Source organism: Pundamilia nyererei, unplaced genomic scaffold, assembly GCF_000239375.1.
Source record: "Pundamilia nyererei isolate P.nyererei 1_Seehausen unplaced genomic scaffold, PunNye1.0 scaffold00016, whole genome shotgun sequence".
NCBI lineage: Eukaryota > Metazoa > Chordata > Actinopteri > Cichliformes > Cichlidae > Pundamilia > Pundamilia nyererei.
In genome coordinates, this window is record NW_005187417.1 from 3,184,568 (window position 1) to 3,204,893 (window position 20,326).

The window sequence follows — 20,326 nt, forward strand, 5'->3', positions numbered from 1 at the left end:
TATCGGTATCGGACATAAAAAAGTGGTATCGTGCCATCTCTAGTCCAGACTAGAAGTAATAAACGTGTGAATTCATTTCTGAGACAGGAGGTTTCTAATTTTAGAGATATTGCACAAATGCAAAAAAGCAGTCCTACAGAGATGCTTAATAAGCACACTGAAGGAAATATTGTGGTCAAAAATGACTCCAAGACTACACAGTGTTACTCGAGGCCAAGGTCATGCCATCTGACATATCTGGTTTGACATGATGTTTCTGAATTATTTTTTTTTTTAAGGGCCCAATACAAAAACCTCAGTTTTATCTGAATTTAGAAACAGGAAATTTGAGATCATCCAAGACTTTATGTCATCAACACGCCATTTCTGCAGTTTAAGTAATTGGTGTTTGTGATCTGGTGTGTCACACCAATTACACACTAGAAACCAGAATGAATTTCATTACATTCTGTATATGTGCAAAATTAATATTTACATGGTAAACAGATATTTTAATAAATTTTCCATTTCTATGTTTTGTTACCAAGACGCTCCAAAAAATGTAAGTAGAGGTTTTCATTTTGGGAGGTACAGGTCTAACGATTCTCGTCTTATCTCGGTCCAGGTCCAGTGTTTGGCTCTGGCTCCGCCCTTCCTGACTATTTTTATCTGGAGACAACACCCTCAGTGGTTTCACAACTGCAGGGTGACACCATACCCCATGTGATTTTTCTTAAAATGAACACTTCTATAATGTAATTATTCTTTTTTCAATAGGTTTTTAAGCTGTTCTGAAAGTGGGTGCTGCAGCTGTGAAGACTTGATGCTATTGATGGCTGTGGACCTTACCTGGCTTGTCCCGGCAGACTGCCGATGGGCTCTACTGCATCTGCACCATCTCTGCAGCAAAGAAGGCCACATAACAAGAGTGAGAAGATTTGAATGTACTGACCTAAACTTCTTCTGGTCAACCCCAAGTCATTTTAAGACTTACGTAACAAAGATTGGGTAGATAAGATTGTCAGGTCTTAAATCGGCAATGCAGGTCTGCCAGTATCTTAGGGTTGGGTGGAAGTAGCCACTGTGGAGGATTGATTCTGCAGGCGTCTGCATCTTTACACAGAAACAGGGAAACCATCAATGACAAAGATCCAAAATATTCCCTCTCTGTCACACATTTGCCCATCAGCTCGGTGACCGTTAACACTGATCAAGCATGCATGGAGCTGCTTCTTCAAACAGCAGCTCGGCTCAATCCAACTGCAGAGTCAACAACCCACAGCTGCCTCCGAAATGTTATCTTAATAGACTGAACCAGCTTTTCACCACAAGATCTTAGGGTTATGTTACGGTCTTGTAACTGCCATGCGGACTTGGCCTGACAGGACTACCTACAAGAAATGAGCCGATAATCGCTTTTTCATTACTCTTAATCGTTTTATTACATTTATTGTTATATATTCAAAAAATACATGTGTTCCTTTTGAATGTTTAATTCTTCTTAGTATATTTCTAACTTAACCTGAATTATAAGACCCCTCCTAAGCAGTAGGTCTGTAAATGGGGTCTAAAATGAAAAATTAGATTTTCCAAAATTATCGTCTTATAATAAGAGTACTATAAAGAAACTCCAGAATTTTGTTTCTTCAGATCATTTACTGATAAATTGTACCACAAAATATAAATTATCATGTTTGCTCAATCAAAAATGTAAGTAGAGGTTTTCATTTTGGGAGGTACAGGTCTTTTTGAAGGAAGGAAGGAAGGAAGGAAGGAAGGAAGGAAGGAAGGAAGGAAACAAACTGATATTGATATATGAAGCTAAAATTTCACAGCAAGTATTATTTATGTGCAAACTTTGGACCACAAAATTTTAGGAAAAATCTAGGATGTAAAAATGTAATGATTTCAGAAAGAATAACTCCACAGTAGGAAGCGCATAGTGGCATCTTAACACAGTTACTAAATATTTTCTAACCTTGTTTATGATCAAAGTGAGAACCGCAAAGGCCAAAAAACACTTTAAATGAGACGTCATTCTTCTCTGAACTTTAATTCAAGCTTTTCATTGAGCAGGTACTCTTCTTCACGTTTAGTTAGAAAATACAGTTTTTACTGACTGGGGAACTACAGAAATCATCGCTAACCGCAGCTAATGTCATAAATATATTATAGTTGTTTTAAAAGACATGAAAAAAGAGCAGACGTTAAAATACACCAATAAACTCACCTCTCAAGACAACAGCTTCTCACTTCTCCGTACTGAAGTCAACTGACATTGTGTCCTTCTTCGGTGGTGTCGATTTTAGTTTTATGCTATCGCCACCTATCGACTGCAGTTCGGCTTGTAATAAGGTTGTCTAATATAATTATACTTTTAATTTTTTAGAAAAAAAATAATACAAATAATTGCTATTCATGTATCTGTAACAGTTTGATATATCTTTGGGCATTTTTCAACAATATATAAATAAACGCAAAAAAACAAAACAAATTATCCTTTAAGGGCCACCGTATCAGCCTGTGGGGTGGGGGTAGTGTTCTCGCGATATCTCTCAGCAGCAAGAAAATAGCAGAAGGTACAATGCTAACAGCTTGTTAGCCTAGGTGGTTTCTAAAATTTCAGACATCTAGTGTGATGAAGAAGAAGACTCGCATTTGTTTCTAAGGTAAATAAAAGTGTTATACTGAAACACGTCTTGTGTATGTAAACAAGCGCACTGTTAGTAATTAGAAGCTCAGTATAATTTCTAGCTAACTGGCTATTAGCTTAAATTGAAGCTATCTTCGTGATTGCCGCTGGATTCTCTGTATTAAACACTATTTTTTGCAGTTACTCTCGCGTCAGACGTGTTTACCTCACTCAGAGCGGTAGGGCTGAGATTAATAAGAATAGTTATGGAGCTGTCAAGGTCTGGAAATCAGGAGGGAGTGGACGTCAGTGACGTTTATTAATCAACAGCCTTGTATCTATAAAATATGGGTGTTTTTGGGGGCCCTGAGCATTCAAAAAAGACTACGAGTAAACAATAAAGTGTAATTAAAAATCATGTACACTTTTAAGAAATATATTTAAAACACATTGTAAAATCAATAAATGACAATAAAACAATGCATACACAAAAAATAGTTTAAAAAGAAAATCATATGTTATTAACGCTACTATTGCTGAATAATCATAATTACACATTTTTAAAAATATGAGTGTGTGTGTGTGCGTGGAGGATAAATAAGTAAAAGTTCCAAAATAATACAAATCTGCTTGTTCAACTGTGCTGGGTGATCCTGTTATCAGTTTTGATGAGTGAAGCACAGTATGTTTTGAAATACACAAAAGGGTTTATTTCTGATAAATTCGTTCAGGGATATATTGCAATGAAGCTACATGGAAATACAAAGCATGTATACAGAGAGAGAAGTATTTTGGAAGAGTCAGTATTTGGTATGACCACCTTTATTCTTCAACACACTCTGAACTCTCTTAAGCATGTTTCTTTAAGTGCAACTACAGTACTGTGCAAAAATCTCGAGCTACCCCTCATTTCTTTACATTTTAAAATGCACCAGTTAATTGAAAAATGTGCAAAAACAAATGGAAATACAGTGTGTATATTAGGCAGCAAGTAATATATGCATCAAATGAAGGGCCAAATGTGTCAGGCCTTTGGTTAAAAAAAAAAAAGATTTCCTCTTAAGGGAATTACTTACAGATACTGTTCATCTGCTGTAGATCGCTTTTTAGGCCTGCGACTGCTTCACTTATCCAGATTTCTTTTAATTTTTTTTTTTTATTAAAAGGACACACTGCACAGGATGCCAAGATTTGCCAGGTTTTTGGATAATTTGGGAATCAACTTGTGGGTCCCAAAATACAATTTTGAACTTGTCAAATTTTGTGTTGTTGTCGGGTCTTGTTTTGTTTTTTGTTTTTGTTTTTTTGAAAGATGAAAGTTAAAATTCTTATTTTAACTTATGTGTAGGCTCACCGGTTCATCCTTAGTTAGGATTAGGTGAGGTTAGGTCAGTGTATGAGTGGCTTATCATTAAAACAAAAAGCATTCCTCTGAAAATGACCAGGTACAAGATTTGAAAATGGAAAAAGCAACCAATATCCAAATGAAAACTTTGAAAGACCTGGAGTGGTGTTGCTCTTGACCACTAGAAGAAAATGACATCCTTAAAACAAAATATAAAGGATTGAGGGGTGGCTCTAGACTTTTGCACAGTACTATATGTCTGTAACAAATTAAAAACTGTGCCAACACTGTGGCTAAGAGTTGAAATTGTGTAGTTTAGTCTGTAAAATGTAAACAAATGTTTAAAAATAAGGTGGTAAACTAATTTAATGACAAAGCTATGATCATCATTAGCTTTTTCACTTCTATTGTCGTTCCCAGGGTGGATCTGAAGATGTAGCCTACAGTGTGCCACCTCTCCACCACCTAACCACTCCTGCCCTGGGATAATCAGCCCTCTGCCACCCTCACCCTGGAGTACTTTGACCTGCATCCAGGGCTGCCCTGTGTGTGACTTGGCCATCCACAGTCACTCCGTCCCCAACGTCCTTCGCCATGCTGTTCTCCCTTAGAGAGCTGGTCCAGTGGCTGGGCTTCGCGACCTTTGAACTCTTCCTCCACCTGCTGGCTCTGATGGTCTTCAGCATGTTGGTCGCCCTGCAAGTCGATAAGTTCACCGGGCTAAGCTGGTGGCTGGTGTTCGTCCCACTGTTTGCTGCAGACGGCCTCAGCACATACTTCACTGCCATCGTGTCCATCCGGCTTTACCAGGATAACGAGAAGCGCCTGGCGGTGCTGCGGCTCCTCTGGGTCCTAACGGTGCTCAGCCTGAAGCTGGTGTGTGAAGTTCTGCTGTGCCAGAAGCTGGCCCAGCAGGAGCAAGCCAAAGACCTGTGGTTCGGCCTCATCGTCTCGCCGCTTTTCATCCTCCTGCAGCTGCTCATGATACGAGCGTGCCGTGTCAACTGAGGAGGAGCTGAAGTGTTTCATCTAACTGACAACATAGAAGCAGAAAGCAGCTTTGGGTACATCCACACTAATAGGTTTGCATTTTAAAATGTTCTCACTACTCCAGCATTTAAAGACCCCTAAAATATGCGAGACTGCCCTCGTATATTTTATCCCTTCCTGCGTACAAAACATTAAATACAACTAACATGTGTTGAATAGCCTATTAAAATAGATACATTATAATGAGACAAAAAAAAGAAGAAATCCACAAGACCAGCACAGTTAATAAAAAAGTGAAATAAAATCTAAAAGCCCAGCGAATAACATCGAATACAATTAGCATAGAAATGAGAGGGGAATGAAATCCAGAAAATAAATACGGAGTACACGGGATAAAGACTTCAGGATGATATTGTTGGGGCAAAGTCCTCTGCTGCCTGTATGTCAAGATTTTGTGTTGTAGTCTGGACGGGCAGAAACCGAAACTTCTGAAAGTGCTGATGCAGACACTAACATTTCTCATAGGGCCACAAAAAGGAAGTGAGAACACTGTAGCTCGACTTGGAAACCATTTATGATTGCATTCTTTATGTTTGTGAAAAGTATGACTTAATTTTTAGCCGTTGCCAAGGCTTCCTCATATGTTTCACTTTATCACAAATCCCACAAGTTACTTTCAACATCAGTTCTACCCACAGGAAAAAAAACATATAAAAGATGAATGTAGCTTCTGGGTCTTAAAAAAACAAAAAAAGTGAAGCTAGTGCTAAAGTGCCTTAAATCTGCCACCAGGGGGCAATTCCTTTTGGTTTCAAAATGACTTCTAATTATATAAAAGCCTGTGGGAACACATCACTTGACTCCCTTGCCCTGTGACGCATGCATTTATTTGTTAAATTAGTAGTTACAGGTCTTAATAAATAAAACATAAAGGTAATTTTCTAATCTTTGGTCATTATTGGGTCAGAAATGTGTTAACCAGTGAGCTTGTGGCATTCCTGTTTCTCAGTCAGATCCAAACTTCTTAAAACGCAAGTATTGTGACAGACCTCAAAGCATAATAACAGAACTTCACTAACCAACAGGTGAAGTCACAGTGGCTACATCTATCTTTTATAGACAGTTTATGCTTCCACTTTGTTGTGAGTCCAAGTAAACAAGCCTGTCTTTGCGCTCTGTCACTGCTGTTCTTCCCCCATAGTCTTTTGCATAAGATTTGTTTCATCTTTACACTGGCTCAAGCACACACATTAGTTCTTAGTCTTCACCATTAAGAAAAATCCCTATTTCCATTAAAAATAAATAATAATAAAAATCGTATCCTCTCATTAATCTCCCGTTGTTGTCCAGACTGCACAAGTGAAACATGTTGGTTTGGACATGGACATTTTCTGGTTTAAAATACAAACATGTTAGTGTGGGTGTAGCCTGCATCTGCCATTAGAGATTTTAAAGCATAACCATCTTTCATTTTTATTTTTGTTCTCTTTGGTTCATTGGCACCTCCCCCCCCCCCAAAAAAAAAAAAAGAGCGTTTCACATTTCAGGAAACACGCAGTTAATTTCTAATTGCTTTAACATGCATAATAAACAGAAGATTTTCTCACCTGCTTGAGTTATTATTTTAAAAAAAATCTAAAGAAGAAGCACACTTGCTGGATATATTTTGGTGTGCAGGTTTTGTGATACATTTGAAAGAGCTTGTATTTGGACCATAGTGGCACATCTGCACTGATCAGTCAGTGGTAGAAAATTTACTCCAGAGGTATCGCTCTAATGCACTGTGCACTCAATGTTAAAGCAGCAAAGCCCCAGGTAACCTTTTTGAGCAACTTTCATGACGTTGCTGCAGCTTTATTGATTGCTGTTTCCCTACTTGGACTGAGAAACTGCTTGCCAGCAAAAATGTGTTTAGGATTTTAATCTGACTATGTCGTGTGTGTTCATCAAACTCCATCACAGAGAAGTGGTTTGGACTTGGTAAAAAGCTGGATGTGAAAACTGTCGGGACTCAGAGGGGATTGTTTTACACATCATCCCTAAAAAAACAAACAAACTGCTGTTTACTTTGACAACATGTAATGTGTTTAGTCTATTTTGAGTCCTTTGCTGTCTGTGTAGTGCATCTATTTAAGGCCTCACTTTAGGGTAAATCCTGATGTGAAATTCTGTGTATATGTTGATTTTTTTTTCTTTTTAAAAAAAAATAAATTAAAATGTTATTTATGTTCTTTTTTTTTTCTGTGCCACCTTTTTATTGTCATCTGTATATACATGTAAATAAAATAAAATTTAATGGTTGTCCATTAAATGTTTTGAGTCTGTGTTCTCTCTGTCCACAATGGGGCGCTAGTTCGTGGGGTAAAAGACTAAACATTTATGTCACCGCATAATTAAGTCAAATGCAGCCATTTTTTTCTGCATATAGAAATCAAACAAGTATGACTTTTGTTTTTTCTTAAAAGCAGTTTTAATAATTGGGACTTCATCTACCTAACCATGGCACTGTTAACACTGACCTACATCGTAGGATATGTTTGTACATCATCCATTTTCTTCTCATTCAGGGCCTCAGGGTGCCTATCCCAGCTATGACAGGGTACAGGGTCACTAATCAAGCTAACTCTCCATCAGATGCTTTTGGACTTAGAGCACAGAAAACCTGCTCAAGCACAGGGAGAACCCAGCCTGGAACCCATCCTTAAAGCAAACATCACATCTTTAGTGCTCTGTAGGGTAATGCGTATTCTAATGTTTAAAATTATTTCTATTAGATTTGATGATAACAATATGGGAAGCTTCTCTACAGGTGAACAAAAGCATAATATCCGGCTGCATACCAGTTCGGTGTGGTGTTTCTGATTAAAGCTGGAACTGTTTCCAGAATGGTCTCTGCAAATTATAGAAAATCTCTTTCTGAAGCTGATCTGCAGAACAATGTGGAAAAATTCCTGGTTTGCAGATTTTCCAAGTTTAAAATGTATATACATTTAAAAATAATTAAAGGAACGTATTTATGGCTGCATACGCTTGATATACTTTACATTTTAAAATAAAGATAAATAAAATACCAAATATTATGAAGGTTTTATGTCCTTCTTTTGTTTAGTTTTTTTCTCTGCATCTTTCGGTCCTGCTTCAAAGGGGAAATAAGGCACACTCTTCGCCCTCTTCAGCCCTGCTCTTCTTAATTATTGCCCCGCGATGAATGTTTTATGAGCTACAGTAATCTCTTGTAGTACCCAAGAATAGCCCTCTTAGTGCTGATTCATGTGCAGCAGACTCTTTCCCAGCTCATCTGATCGCTGCACGCGGATTATCGACAGGTAGTATCACCGGCAAATGCTGAATGAACCGAGGTTAAGTGTATTTAACACTCCGACATCGCAACCAAAACCATTTAGAATAACCTGATTCCTATCCAGTGAGACTGGGGATAAAAACTGTGGAAAAACCACAAAAAGAATTATTTTGAACACTACTGGGACATAATAGGTGGTAAAGTTTAAGAAATGTTCCCCATTTAGTAAATACAACAAAGGTAAATTAGGGTTTTAAGTCAATTTTAACAACAATAATAATGTGTAGTGGTTATAATTCTACTGTGTTATGTAAACGACATTTTTGTTGTGATTAACTACAAATTAAACAGCGTTTTTGTAATTAAACAGCAACAAAATTTATATTTAATCACATATTGTAAAAATATCTTGAACTTGAACGCAGCACTTTTGATTGGCAGGCCTAATTTGCTCCGTCAACAATAGAAACGGGAGGGAGGGGGCGTGCCCAGAGCACACAGATACCAATCACAGACGCTCGGCTGCCGCTGAGGGGGCGGAGCCGCGTTCAGGGTCCTTTGGGGAGAAAGGGAGCCAGACAGTGTGACAGCAGAGGGAGAGGAGAGAGAGAAGAAAAAAGGGATGTGTGTGAGTGTGCGGTGATCGGTGCTGCAGGTACAGTCACAGCCGGAGATACAGCTTCAAGAGCCGCACCGGACCGCGGCAAGACCGCCTCGGAGCCTGCCTGCCTCTCTCTCTCCTCCTCATTTCTTCCAGTAACAACCCTCCGCGATGTCTGGCGGAGGAGAGGTTCGCGTCCTCCGCCAAGAGGGCGGCCAAGAGAGCCCGAGGATGCCGGCCTGGAAGCGAGAAATCCTGGAGAGGAGGAAGGCGAAAGGCGGCGGCGGGGCTGGGGGAACCGGTGCTCCGGAGGCTAGCCCCGGGGGAGCGGGCCCGCAGCGGGTAAACGGCGAACTAACGGGGAATGTGAACGGAGGAGGTGGTGGCGCGACCGGGCGGAACTACACCATCACCCCGGCCACCCAGCACTTCTCCCACAACAAAGAGCCACAAGCGACGGCCGCGGCGACACCGAGGGAGGAGGGCAGACACGAGAGTCTGGTGCTGCAGGAGAGCCTGGGGCCGCTGGAGAAGAACCCGTTCATCAAGCTGGAGAAGGAGCGGAGGAGGCGGCAGGAGCAAGAAAACGCCACCCGCCCGGTCCAGCACATCCTGGAGCTGTACGGCAGTGTCCCCGGCATACGGACTATCCGAGCGGAGAACATCATCATCATCGAGTCGGACCCGGATTACTTTGCGGAAGGTGGAGGCGTGAAAAGCGAGTGCCAATGGCAGCAGAACGGTGTGAGTAGTTACAGCTCTCTAAACGACCTTCTGGACCGCAGAGGGAGTGCTGTTACCGAGATAAGAGCCAAGGAAGTCGTCATTTATGACACCACGTTAAGCAAGAGCGAGGAGAACCTGAGCACCCTGGGCCGTCCTGATCAGGAGGTCCCCTATAATACAGGTGACGGTCAAGGTAGGGTCAGCCGGATCCTCCAGAAGTTTGACAGCAACTATGGGAAGCTGCAGAAGAAGTCCCACAGCACAGAGAACCTCCTGGACCTGGATTGTAGTGCCAGCAGTAGGCCAAGACTCTGGCCCAAGACGCAGCCAGATCTGGTGCCAAAGCCCAGGCCGGGTCCACGGGTCAGCAGCCCGGGCAGTAGCCAGCCATCTTCGCCTGTCTTCCAGGGTCCCTGGTCTTCCAAACCAAAGCCACAGCCTGCCGTCTCTGGGCCGGGCAGCCCCCAGCGTTCACAGCCCGTGTCTTCCTTCCGTCAGCGCTTTGAGGAGAGTGGAGTCCACCACAGCGCAGCCGTCACCCCCAGAGACGAGCCGGACAGGGGGACAAACAAGCCCACCAGGGAGAGAGACTGGGAGGCCGCTGAGGTGCCCCCCAAACCTAAGGTGCCATGCTCTCCGGAGACCCGCCGTGCCCGTGCCGAGGCCCCTTTGAGCCCTGTCTCATCCAAGGTGACCTGCTCCTCACACGAGTTTGAAATCCGTCCCGCTCCAAAGCCAGACCTCGCCCAGATTCCTGATGGCGACACCCAAGCACGGGCCCTCGCAAACCTTCGCCTCCAGTCCCGAAACTCCTTCACAGTGATCCCCAAGCGCCATTTGGCTGCCTCATCTTCAACAAGCAGCCCCATGGTGACACCTGGCCCCATCAAGTCCTCCCCCTCACACAGAGCAGCAGAGGTGTCCAAACCTGGAGTGCCAACCTCCCCCACCCTGTTAAAGAGGAAAGAGGAGGAGGAGAAGGAGGTGGAGAGGCCATCCAAACCTGAACCATCTCCTCTCACTGTTGCCACAAGTCCTGCTCCTTCTCTCTCTGAACCTTTATCTCCATCCCCTGCTCCCACTTCTCCGCCTGTCCTCTCTTCACCCCCCTCTTCTCCAGCTATCCCATCTTCACCTCCCTTCTCTCCCACCCAGTCAGTCTCTTCTCCAGTGCAACCTCCAGTGGATCAGCTGCCAGTAACAAACATTGACGACATCGAGGTGGAGCCCCCACCCGAGCGTGTCCCTGTTCCGAGCCCCTTGGTGCAGAGGAAAAAGGGGAACACATTCACTGTGGTGCCTAAACGTCGGGTGGAGTCTGATGCCCAGCTGAGCCCACCTGAGCCCCAGCAGGAAGCCCCGAGTGAAGCCCCTCCGGGGTCAACCCCTCCCCAGGCCCCCTACGCCCAGCTGGGTTCCCTGTTGAAGAAGCGCTACCCTGCTGTGGAGGAGATTGAAGTCATCGGCGGGTACCTCTCCCTTGCGAAGTCCTGCCTCTCCAAGACTGGCTCCACGGGCAAAAAGGTGAGATGAAACAATATATTTAATTATTTTTGTGGCTTGTTAAATGTGAATATTTGGTGATTTATAGCACTTTAACACTACACGATGCATTACAACAGGCCTGGGTACATGCATGCAAAAAGCAAGCAAATATGGGCTATTTATGAGCACATGGCCTTACACATGAATGCTTTACTTCATTACAATGATGCCGTGCTTGACACTGTGCAAACAACTGAGACAGTAACCTCTCTGCGAGACCATCAAATCATGGCCTCTGTTGCTGACACATGCAAGACAGATGTTTAATCAGCTGCAACCTGCCAAAAGTGTATATGAGCATACAGTTAAGTGCACAAATATTTGCATGGTGTAATTATGCAGCATTGTGGTGGATTTTTGGTTTATTTTGCTTTTTCAGCCTGTATCACTTGCATCCACATCTCTGTGGACCTCACATTTAGAGGTCCAGTGAACAGCTACTGAATACAAGTTCAGCACATCTCCAGATCTTTTTTGTGCATAATTTCTATTGAATTTAAGAGAGAGCAGGCCTCATCTGGCCATTAAGGTGTCTGTCCAAATTAAGTGGGGGACTGTGCAAAAAATGGCTGTAATTCCCAAATGGTTAATGCAATGCATTTGTGCTAAACTCCTCGAATCAAAACTGAAAGTGTGCATATGCTTTTTAAGTGTACTGTGATGTTGTACAGAGGGAATACTGTCTGTATGAGCGGGGTATCTTCTTTTGGAATAACATTGCAGACTTGCAGTCAGTAGCCTCGAGATTCATTAACACAATGCTGGTTTTTATCTGTGTTTTGGGTGTTATTTAGTTTTCCTTCTAGGACATCGGGTTGTATTTTGCCTGTGTGTGCTTGTTTGCTGAAAATCTCTGGGGTTTGAACTCTTCATAGATCAATCAAACACACAAAGTACTAATATTATTGTTGCCTTGCAATCTCATGCCTTGCAGCCTTCCCAGGAGACTTGCGCAAGTTTCATGTGATCTAAATTTAGCAGCTGAGCGTCACAAATGCAGGGGCCGCTGTGTGTGGGGTTTATTATTTCTTCTCTTTTTTTCTGTGTGCGTTTCTTTTGCATCCTTACCAAACTGTGGTCACCTGAGTTTTATTTTGGAGGATTGTTTTCACCTTATCCTGACCGTTTTTGTCATGTTGGGCTCCTTTAAATGGCCCATCACTTGACCCGCTGCCAGCTTAAGTGGATTAAAAGCGTGTGTTTATGCAGTCACTTGGAACAACACGCTGTGGACTTCTGTCCAACAACAGCATGTTAGTGCGGCATTAGGTTAAATGGCCCTCCAAGCTTATTGACTGAACAGCTGTTCTCAGTTTTTTGTCCACTGTAGGTACAAATATATTGCTTCTTTTGCAAGAAGAGCTGAGATATTCCCAATCCTGGTCATGAATCATAATTAAATCATAGCACAGAGCATGTTGGAGGCATGTTCATGTCACATTAATGTATCTGATGAAGGTCCTGCCTTGTTTTTAACAGTTTTAGGGGTTTAATTAAATTTGTGGCAGTGTTTCTATTTAATTTTGCAAGGTGCTGCAGGCTGCATCCAGAGTCTGTGTAATGTTAAGCGTGTTGGTGTTTATGTTGCTCGGGTATCTGCAATAAAGGGAGAAGGGAAGAGAGCCTGTGGCTTGAATTTGAATATTTTATTGACGTCTTGGTGGTTCAGATGCTGAGGAGGGGGTGTGGTATAGAACCTCAGCAGGATGTTACTTTTCACAGTTCTGCTTGGGGGGGGATTGTTTTTGTTTCAGCCCCTGAATATTTTTAGCCATTTGGCATGTCCTCGATGTAGGCCAGTGTTACAGCATCTCAGACGTCAGCCTGCAGGTGTGCTTCCTCGACCCGGTGAACTGTAATCTCTGCGAGTAAATCCAGCTACCTGTACAAGCAGGCCAAGAAACCTGAAGCTCACAACTCTACTGTGTGTTTTTTAGCATAATCGCTGCATGCTTGGTTAATTATGTTCATAGCCATCATAAGTATTTGCAGTCATGTAAAAGAGAATATTGGCTCCCTGTTAAATCCAGAGTTGAAGAGTCTGGTCCTAAAGACCTCAAACTATCATATTATCCTAACAAAGCACTTCATTCCCTCCATGCTGAATGTGAGGCAGAGCCTTCAGTTGTCAGACCCTTCTCCTGTGGGACTAGCTCCCAGTTTGGGATCAGTAGACCTGTTTATATGTCATTACTTATATGACATTACTTGTTGATGTTGTTTCTCTTATCTCTCCTCACCCCTCAGCCTGAGCCTGGTTCTTTTCCTGTTAAAAGGAGTTCTTTCTCCCCACCATCACCACATGCTCATAGGGTGGTCTTTCCTTGATCGCAGGCCCTTTACCATACAATATAAAAAGCCTTGAGAAATTGAAACGAACCATTGCATTTACTTAGAATGCAATTTATTACGATAAATGATTCATTAAGTTTTGGTCTTCAAAGGTTTTTCTTTTTTTAGACAGTGAGCAGACAGAGGATGACAGGAGGGTCGCACCAGGGCCCAGTTAAAGTTGACCTCCTATATAGAGTATACTTGTTAAATTTGTGGCTGCTCATAGTCAACATGCCAAAGACTTACATCATTTTCAGAGAATTTAAAAGTTATCCCTCAATGCCCAAAATCTCAGGCATCTAAATGATGTCATAGAAAGAAGTTATCCCTCATTTGTCCATGTTAGGAACAGAAGCTCGGTGCACCTGCTGTTGTTTTGGAGGGGCAGCCAGTCAGAAGAGAAAAGTGGAGCTTATCCTGAACTATGTGGCTGTTTAAAACTGTGAATCACGCAAAGCAACTCGAGTAGAGTCTAAGAATAAAAAACATGGAGGTGGAAATGAGTAAAATAAGTACCTGTTAAGTTACTGTACCGAAATAAATAAGCTGACAGCAGTATTGTCAGTTATTTTTGCCATGTTGAGTCTAAGTGAAACGGAAGTTTGTAGCAGTGTTGTTTTAAACATGAATTTAAAGCTCCTTAGCAGGAATTTTTCCATATGTTCCTGTAACTTATATTTTTAGTTTCAGTGGAAACTCCGGGTGACTGCTGACTAGAATAAAATTACCTCAGTTTTGCTCCTATTTCATGTCATAAAAGAGATAAGGAGGCTGCAGACACTTCCGTGCAGCCTGGTTGTGACCTGTGTGTGTGTGTCTGTGTTTTTTATTGTGTGCACATGTAGACCATGGCAGCGACACATGATCACATCCTGTCCTTTTGTGTCCAACAAAAACACTTTATTCTTTTGTTTTTCTGCCCGCTCCTCTTGGTCATCATCAAGGCCCGGATTTTTTTTGTTTTGTTTTTTTTGTTTGTCCTCTTCTTCTTCTTTTTCTGCTTCTTTTATTTTCTGGGCAGGGCTGCACAAGCAATTACAAAAGCATCAAGGCCTAGCCTGTATAATTTGTGTGGAATTTTTGTTCAGGGCCGCTTCTGTGTGAGAGCAGCCTTTCGGAGAACGGCCTCAGCTTTGAATTATGGGCTGGGATTGGGGTTTGGTTTTATTTGAGCTCTCTTTTTCCAACAAACCCAAACCATTTAAATTGTTTTTTAATTTTTTTAATTTTTTTTTTTATGAGGAGCTTGGCTGACACTGAATGATCCACATGTACGTCAGGAACAGATCATCAACTCTTCCGCTAGATTTTCCAAGAATCTTTTTACTGGTTTTCTCCCAAGACTTTTTGGAGCACATCCAGCAAAGACTCTCCTGTTAGCCTTCTTCCACTCTGCTTTGTCTCCCCCATCTCTCTCTAACCAGTGACGCTTTATTCCTGTGTGGTGGTGGTTAATAAGGCCTGTCCCCTCGCTCCTAGCTTCCTCTGATCTCCTCTCTGTTGGGGAAGGAATTGTGGAAGAGCTAGAGTAAGTAGGTCAAGTGCAGCTTCTTGTAGCACTATCACTTCTGTATTTGCATAAAAGCGACTCAGGGTTTTCGACTCACTTTCCAGCTGCAGTTTGATTGGATTGGCTCTCTTGGTTGACTTTTTTTTTTTTGGAGAATATTTTTGTTATACGCTGCAGCTCTTTGTGAAGCAGAGATGCAGTTGGCAGCGGGACACAGGAGGAGGTGGAGTGATTTGTTTCTTTTTTTAAGTTGCTGCTCCTTATGACTGTTATTATGGGAAAAACGAGAGCAGCCAAAGCGTTTGTCAGCATAACATCCAAAGAGAGAAACGGAGAGAGAGGCATTTCTGTGTATTTGCCACAGACTGTATGTAAAAGATGGACAGAGCCACCATGAAGCTTTAAATGGCTGTGCAGAGGTCAGGTCAAGAAATACACATGTTTGCACTCTAACCCTAATTAGGACAAACAAAATTACCGTGACCATGTCCCATTAACTTGCAGTTTCATTGCCTTTGAAATGATTACTTCGAAGATAATAACCAAGAACTGCGACTACTTGCAGTCAGTTGCCATGCTCAAAGCGATTTTGATGCATCTGGACAGTCATAAACAGCAATAAGATGGAGCAATTCCATTGACAGTGGGATTAACTTTATGATTCTTAGTCCTGTTTGTGATAACATGATGATTAACTGTAGTAAATCTGCAAAAATTGCAGTTCTAGAGCCAGGAACTGCAGTTTTTGCACTTTTGTGTTTGCTTCATATCCTGGGTGTTTCTGCTTGGTATTCACAGAGGAAACGGTAAAGCTGCTAATATTTAAACTGTTGCTGCATATTTCTATGTAAATATGATCATTCTGTCAATTAAACTCGATTAGGTTTTAGTGAAGACGCTAATGCATTTGTGACCGAAAGGGATGATTATTCAGATGAATGAGTGTTATTATCATGGAAAGCAGATTAGTTATGTTTGTTTTTTCTTTTAAGTCAGTCTATATTAACCTGTGATTGGATGATTGAATGGTTGGAGCTTTGGGCTTGTTTGGTTCAGTGAGTTTACGCTGGTGTAAAAGCTCTCAGCTGAGCTCAGTTTAGGACGACCTGTGGTTTAAAGCTGTATGAATTTTGGTTTTAAATCTTATAGCAGATACGTGTCGTTTCAAGTATTATTAGAAACGCTAGCTGATCATGAGAACTGGCTGGGAACTGAGCTGCTTTCAGACCATAGTTCTGCACCCAGTTAGCTTTCAGTGGTTGTTAGTGCAGCGTCACCTCTTCTTGTGGTCTTTTTTTTTTTCTTTGTCAGTCTCTTCAGTTTCTCTGTAGATGTCCTCAGCTGTGTAGTGGATGACAGGTAGTTGAGGGGAATTTCTCATGAAGATTTTTAGAGTTCCTTCTGATGATTAATAAAGCCTGGGCTTCACTTGCAGTTAACCTCTCTGGAATTTGTTCTATCTATTTATCAGTGTTAATGACTCTTTGTAATTTAGTGGTGCTGCATCATATATTCATACACCTACACCACTCTTGCTTCCTTATATGTTAGGAAAGCACCTACTGTGTAGTGGGAGGGGGAAAAGACCCTAAAATCAGTTCTAAGAGCCGCGATGGTCTCCAGTTTCTTCCGGTGTTACTAAGTTTCTACGTATGTGTAGCATATTCATCATCAAATCTTCCATCTCAATAGTCATACTGATCATTTGTCCCTGCAGTGACACATAGCAGTACTAGTGCAGCAAAGGCAGAGTTAGGAGGAAGTTGGTGCGGAGGGCGCTGAAACGGATCTGACTTATTTTGACTCATTTTTAAATTTAGCATTTAGCTACACTTTAATTTCATTTTCGGTCACTGTTTGGTTAAGTGTAGGGAAGGAAAAAACGAGTGGTCACATTTTGTGTTTAAACAATGCTAACAGTTACCTCTGTATAGAAGTCTGGACCGGCTCTCTGTTCAAAGAGTCCGAGTCTAGGGGTATTACCACAGTAGGTTAACAGAAACTGATTTAAACCTATGATTGGGGGGGATTCACCCAGCACTCACTACCTCCGTCTGAAAGCCTACCCTGCAGTCTGCTAGATGTTTCACCCCATTAGCAACCCTGAGTAAGGCGCAGCCACATTCACTAACGGTGGCTCTCTCCTAATGATCTATGGCACTTGCTGAGATTGACCTTAGTGGCTTGGAAAATCTTGAAAAGCTCCAGGGATCTGTTAATTTTAGGCCAGAATGACCTATAACAACCTTACAAAAGTAAATGTTTATACTCATACCCAGGTTTTACGTTTACATTTGAAAAGAATGCAAAAAAGGGAATGTCCCGTTTCAAAACTCAAAATTCAAAGAAAAGTGAAAATTGTAAAAATAATTCAGTCTAAACTGCCGCTAAATACCTGTTGCTGGTTTTGATGAGGTTTTGGTGGAGGAGAGAGAGAGAACACTGCAGGAGTAGCTAAATTCCCTCCGTGCTGGATGAAAACATTTATTTTTTTAGGACGTGGAACCCCTTACAAAGTTCCCAAAGCTTCCTGTAAGTCCCAACCCACGATGGCGGCAGTGAGTAGATCAAATCTTAAAAAAATGTGAATTTGTAATCCACAAGAATAGCAACATTTACAGCTGCAGAAGAAACAGCGATTTACTGTAAAATTGCAGAATCCTCTTTGTAAATTCATAGTGAAGTTCATGAGGACATTTTAATCTGTCAACAAGACATCCAGAAAATACAAAAATTCATAAATTGTAGGGTTAACATAATTAGGGTAATTAATAGTTTGGAGTTAAGTGTAGATCAGTGTGCAATAATGTGCCTGTCAAAATGCAGATTTCATGAAGTAAAAAGAAAATGAATTTTTCTTTAATTTTTCTCTTCTTGAACAAATATTTTGTGTGAAAGTTTAAACGAATCAAATTAGATATCGAGGTTTAGTAGTACGGATGTCATGAAGTACAAATACAGTTTGTGTACTGTAAGTAATCAGGAAGTGAGCCAGTTTGTTGTCTTGAATGATAACATGCAATGTTACTGCTTTTAATTATTATGATAAAAGAGATAGAAAGAGACTAAGGTAACATTTGATAAGCATTTTTTTAAAAAGTGAAGACAAATACTGGCTTCTGATTATCTGCGATAATGAAGACTGGCACCAACAAAACTGATAAAGGTGCTTCCCGTCAGGCCATATAACTTTGTTTTCAACCTCTTGGCTTGAATGCAAGAATCAAACTGTGACTAAAAGTCATCACGGTTTATTTTACTAACACTAAAAGCAAACAGAATTAAAAACATGCCAGCATGTTTTACAAGTCCTTAAAGAACTTCAAAGTCATGCTTCTGCAGCAGGGAGCACGTTGCATTAAATTGAAGTATGTTTCCTGCATGTGGGGTTAGACAAACCACTGCTGTTATATTTTTTGTGTGCGGTTAAATGTCATGGAAGCAGAAAGTTTAAAAATACCCAAAGTTAAATAGTTAAAGGCTCCCTGTAACACAGGAAGGCCAGTGAAAGGGCACACTCCTACATTTACATTGTGCTCCTGGACTACAGGTGTGAAAGTCCATTGTGTTTAATTATTTACCACTCAGCAGACATTTCCCACCTCTCCTCCCTTACACTTCCTGAAGATTTACCACCCAACCTCCTTGCATTTAAAAAAAGGCCCAACCTCTGTACTGCATGAGTGCTCCTTTTATTTAAACAGGCTAATATTAATTTAGTTGATTATATGCATAAGCACCATACTATACCTCATATAAAGAAGCTGATTCTGGTCGCCACTTAATAAAGTTAATTGCTATGACTGGAGTAGTTTTAAAGAAGGTGAAATAATGCGGCCTCGTAGCTCCACTTCCTCTAACTTGTGTACATTTAGACTATTAACCTGTACAATATTAATAAATGCTGTTGTAGTAAATCCTAGAATCAGATCCTATTGATAAAAATTTAATTTTGTACGTTATTGCCTTTAAGAGTCAGACAGGAGGATTATTTCAGAAGAAGGATGCCAGAAATTTAGTAGCCAGCACCAGTAGAACTGTTCAATTCTTAGTTTGATACCAAAGCACAAAGATGACCTCACATACTTCAACAATAACTCCTTTATTAAAAAGCTGTTTTAAAACACTGATGTGTTGGCAGGTCATTGAATTAATATGCTAACGACATATTTTGTAGACAAGACACAAACTAAAATGTGAGGATGGTTGCAGACTAGTCTACTAATGTAACAGTTGCATTACATTAACATAAGGATTTTATGTTAGGCTTTGCAAATGAAGCCTTTGGAACGATGATTTCACAACCAGAGCGTTTTGCATTTCAGGATTCTTCAAACAGATCTGGAATGATTTCCTCTCTTGGTCCAAAAAACACGATAATATTGTTTGCATAGTATCTTTTTTCCAAATGACTTATCTTTAATTCGACTTTAAGCCGATTCTGCCTTACATCTTTAATCAGTTGCCATCTTCCATTTGTAGTTTTTTCCTGTACTTGTGGGCTTCCTTTTTTCTTCTTCATTGCTGGACAAACTCCTACGTCAGAAAATAAAACGCAACTGTGTACGTAAAATCGGTGGCGGTCTATAATTTGCAATAGACTTTAAGCAGCAGTTGCTTCTAAAGAAAGATTTTGTATCTTAACGTCTCTCACATAAGAGAAGTGCTACTGCTGTTTTTATAATTCATGTCAAAGGTGGTGAAAATGTGGTTTCTCTGCGTGGCTGCAGGATGTGGACAGGCGCACACAAACTCACCGAGAACACACTAACAAGTCTAATTTCTGTACAGGCATTACAACATGTAGATATAGAGAGATGTAGACTCATGAGTTTCCCACACAGCCCTCAGACACACATGTGCACCCCTGCAAAGTCAGTGTAATTAGAATTCAGCCAGCAAAGCCCCACTATCATAGTCATGTTTAATTCATTGTGTTTGTGTGTCTTTAGAGTACATGAAGCTGAAAATACTAGAAGCACAGGATGCTAACAGACCGGGCTTTTTTGGAAGTTTATAAAAAGAAACCAGAGCGGGGCGAGTGTAAGGAGCAGGTAGAAGATGCTCACTTTTATCAGCTGCACCGTTTCCCCCGCTATCTGTTTGAGATTCATCGTTTCTCGGGGTTTTAACTGGCTCAGTATGGACCTTTTGTGGGGTGCTGCATAAAATGAAGGCAGTAAGGGTGTTATTTACAGAAAATGCGTGCCTTTTATTGCAATTCTTGGTAATTTGTTAAACAAATGTGTTTCATAAATACAAAACTGTGTTACAGTCTGGTCTCCTTTAAAGAGGAGGTCAAAGCCTTTGTTGATTCCTGGATTTATTTGTTTGCTTGCATTTCTAATTAAGCAGGTAAAATC

At 41.2% G+C, this 20,326-nt stretch overlaps 3 protein-coding genes across 4 annotated transcripts in view; 2 read left to right on the top strand and 1 right to left on the bottom strand.

The window, feature by feature from the left end:
- Window positions 1–2,311, bottom strand: part of alad (aminolevulinate dehydratase) — a 10,387-nt gene extending 8,076 nt beyond the window's left edge. Inside the window, exons 1-3 of one of the 2 annotated variants that reach the window (XM_005725573.2) lie at window positions 2,210–2,311; window positions 974–1,092; window positions 829–879 (exon numbers count right to left, since the gene is read on the bottom strand). In XM_005725573.2, coding sequence (XP_005725630.1) covers window positions 829–879; window positions 974–1,092 — 170 coding nt within the window. In that variant the 5' untranslated portion in view covers window positions 2,210–2,311. The remainder of the gene's footprint in view (window positions 1–828; window positions 880–973; window positions 1,093–2,209) is intronic. The other variant, XM_005725574.2, reaches the window with a different exon arrangement.
- Window positions 2,312–2,499: 188 nt separating this feature from the next.
- On the top strand, window positions 2,500–6,456 carry tmem203 (transmembrane protein 203). Its single transcript, XM_005725575.1, has 2 exons — window positions 2,500–2,648; window positions 4,377–6,456. Exon 2 carries the CDS (start codon window positions 4,551–4,553, stop codon window positions 4,962–4,964), a length of 414 nt encoding a protein of 137 aa, XP_005725632.1. The 5' UTR covers window positions 2,500–2,648; window positions 4,377–4,550; the 3' UTR covers window positions 4,965–6,456.
- A 2,378-nt stretch (window positions 6,457–8,834) lies between these two features.
- The window catches only part of tprn (taperin), a 29,835-nt gene continuing 18,343 nt past the window's right edge, over window positions 8,835–20,326 (top strand). The window contains exon 1 of the mRNA XM_005725576.2: window positions 8,835–11,098. Within this exon, the coding sequence (XP_005725633.1) occupies window positions 9,020–11,098 (2,079 nt within the window). The 5' untranslated portion in view covers window positions 8,835–9,019. The remainder of the gene's footprint in view (window positions 11,099–20,326) is intronic.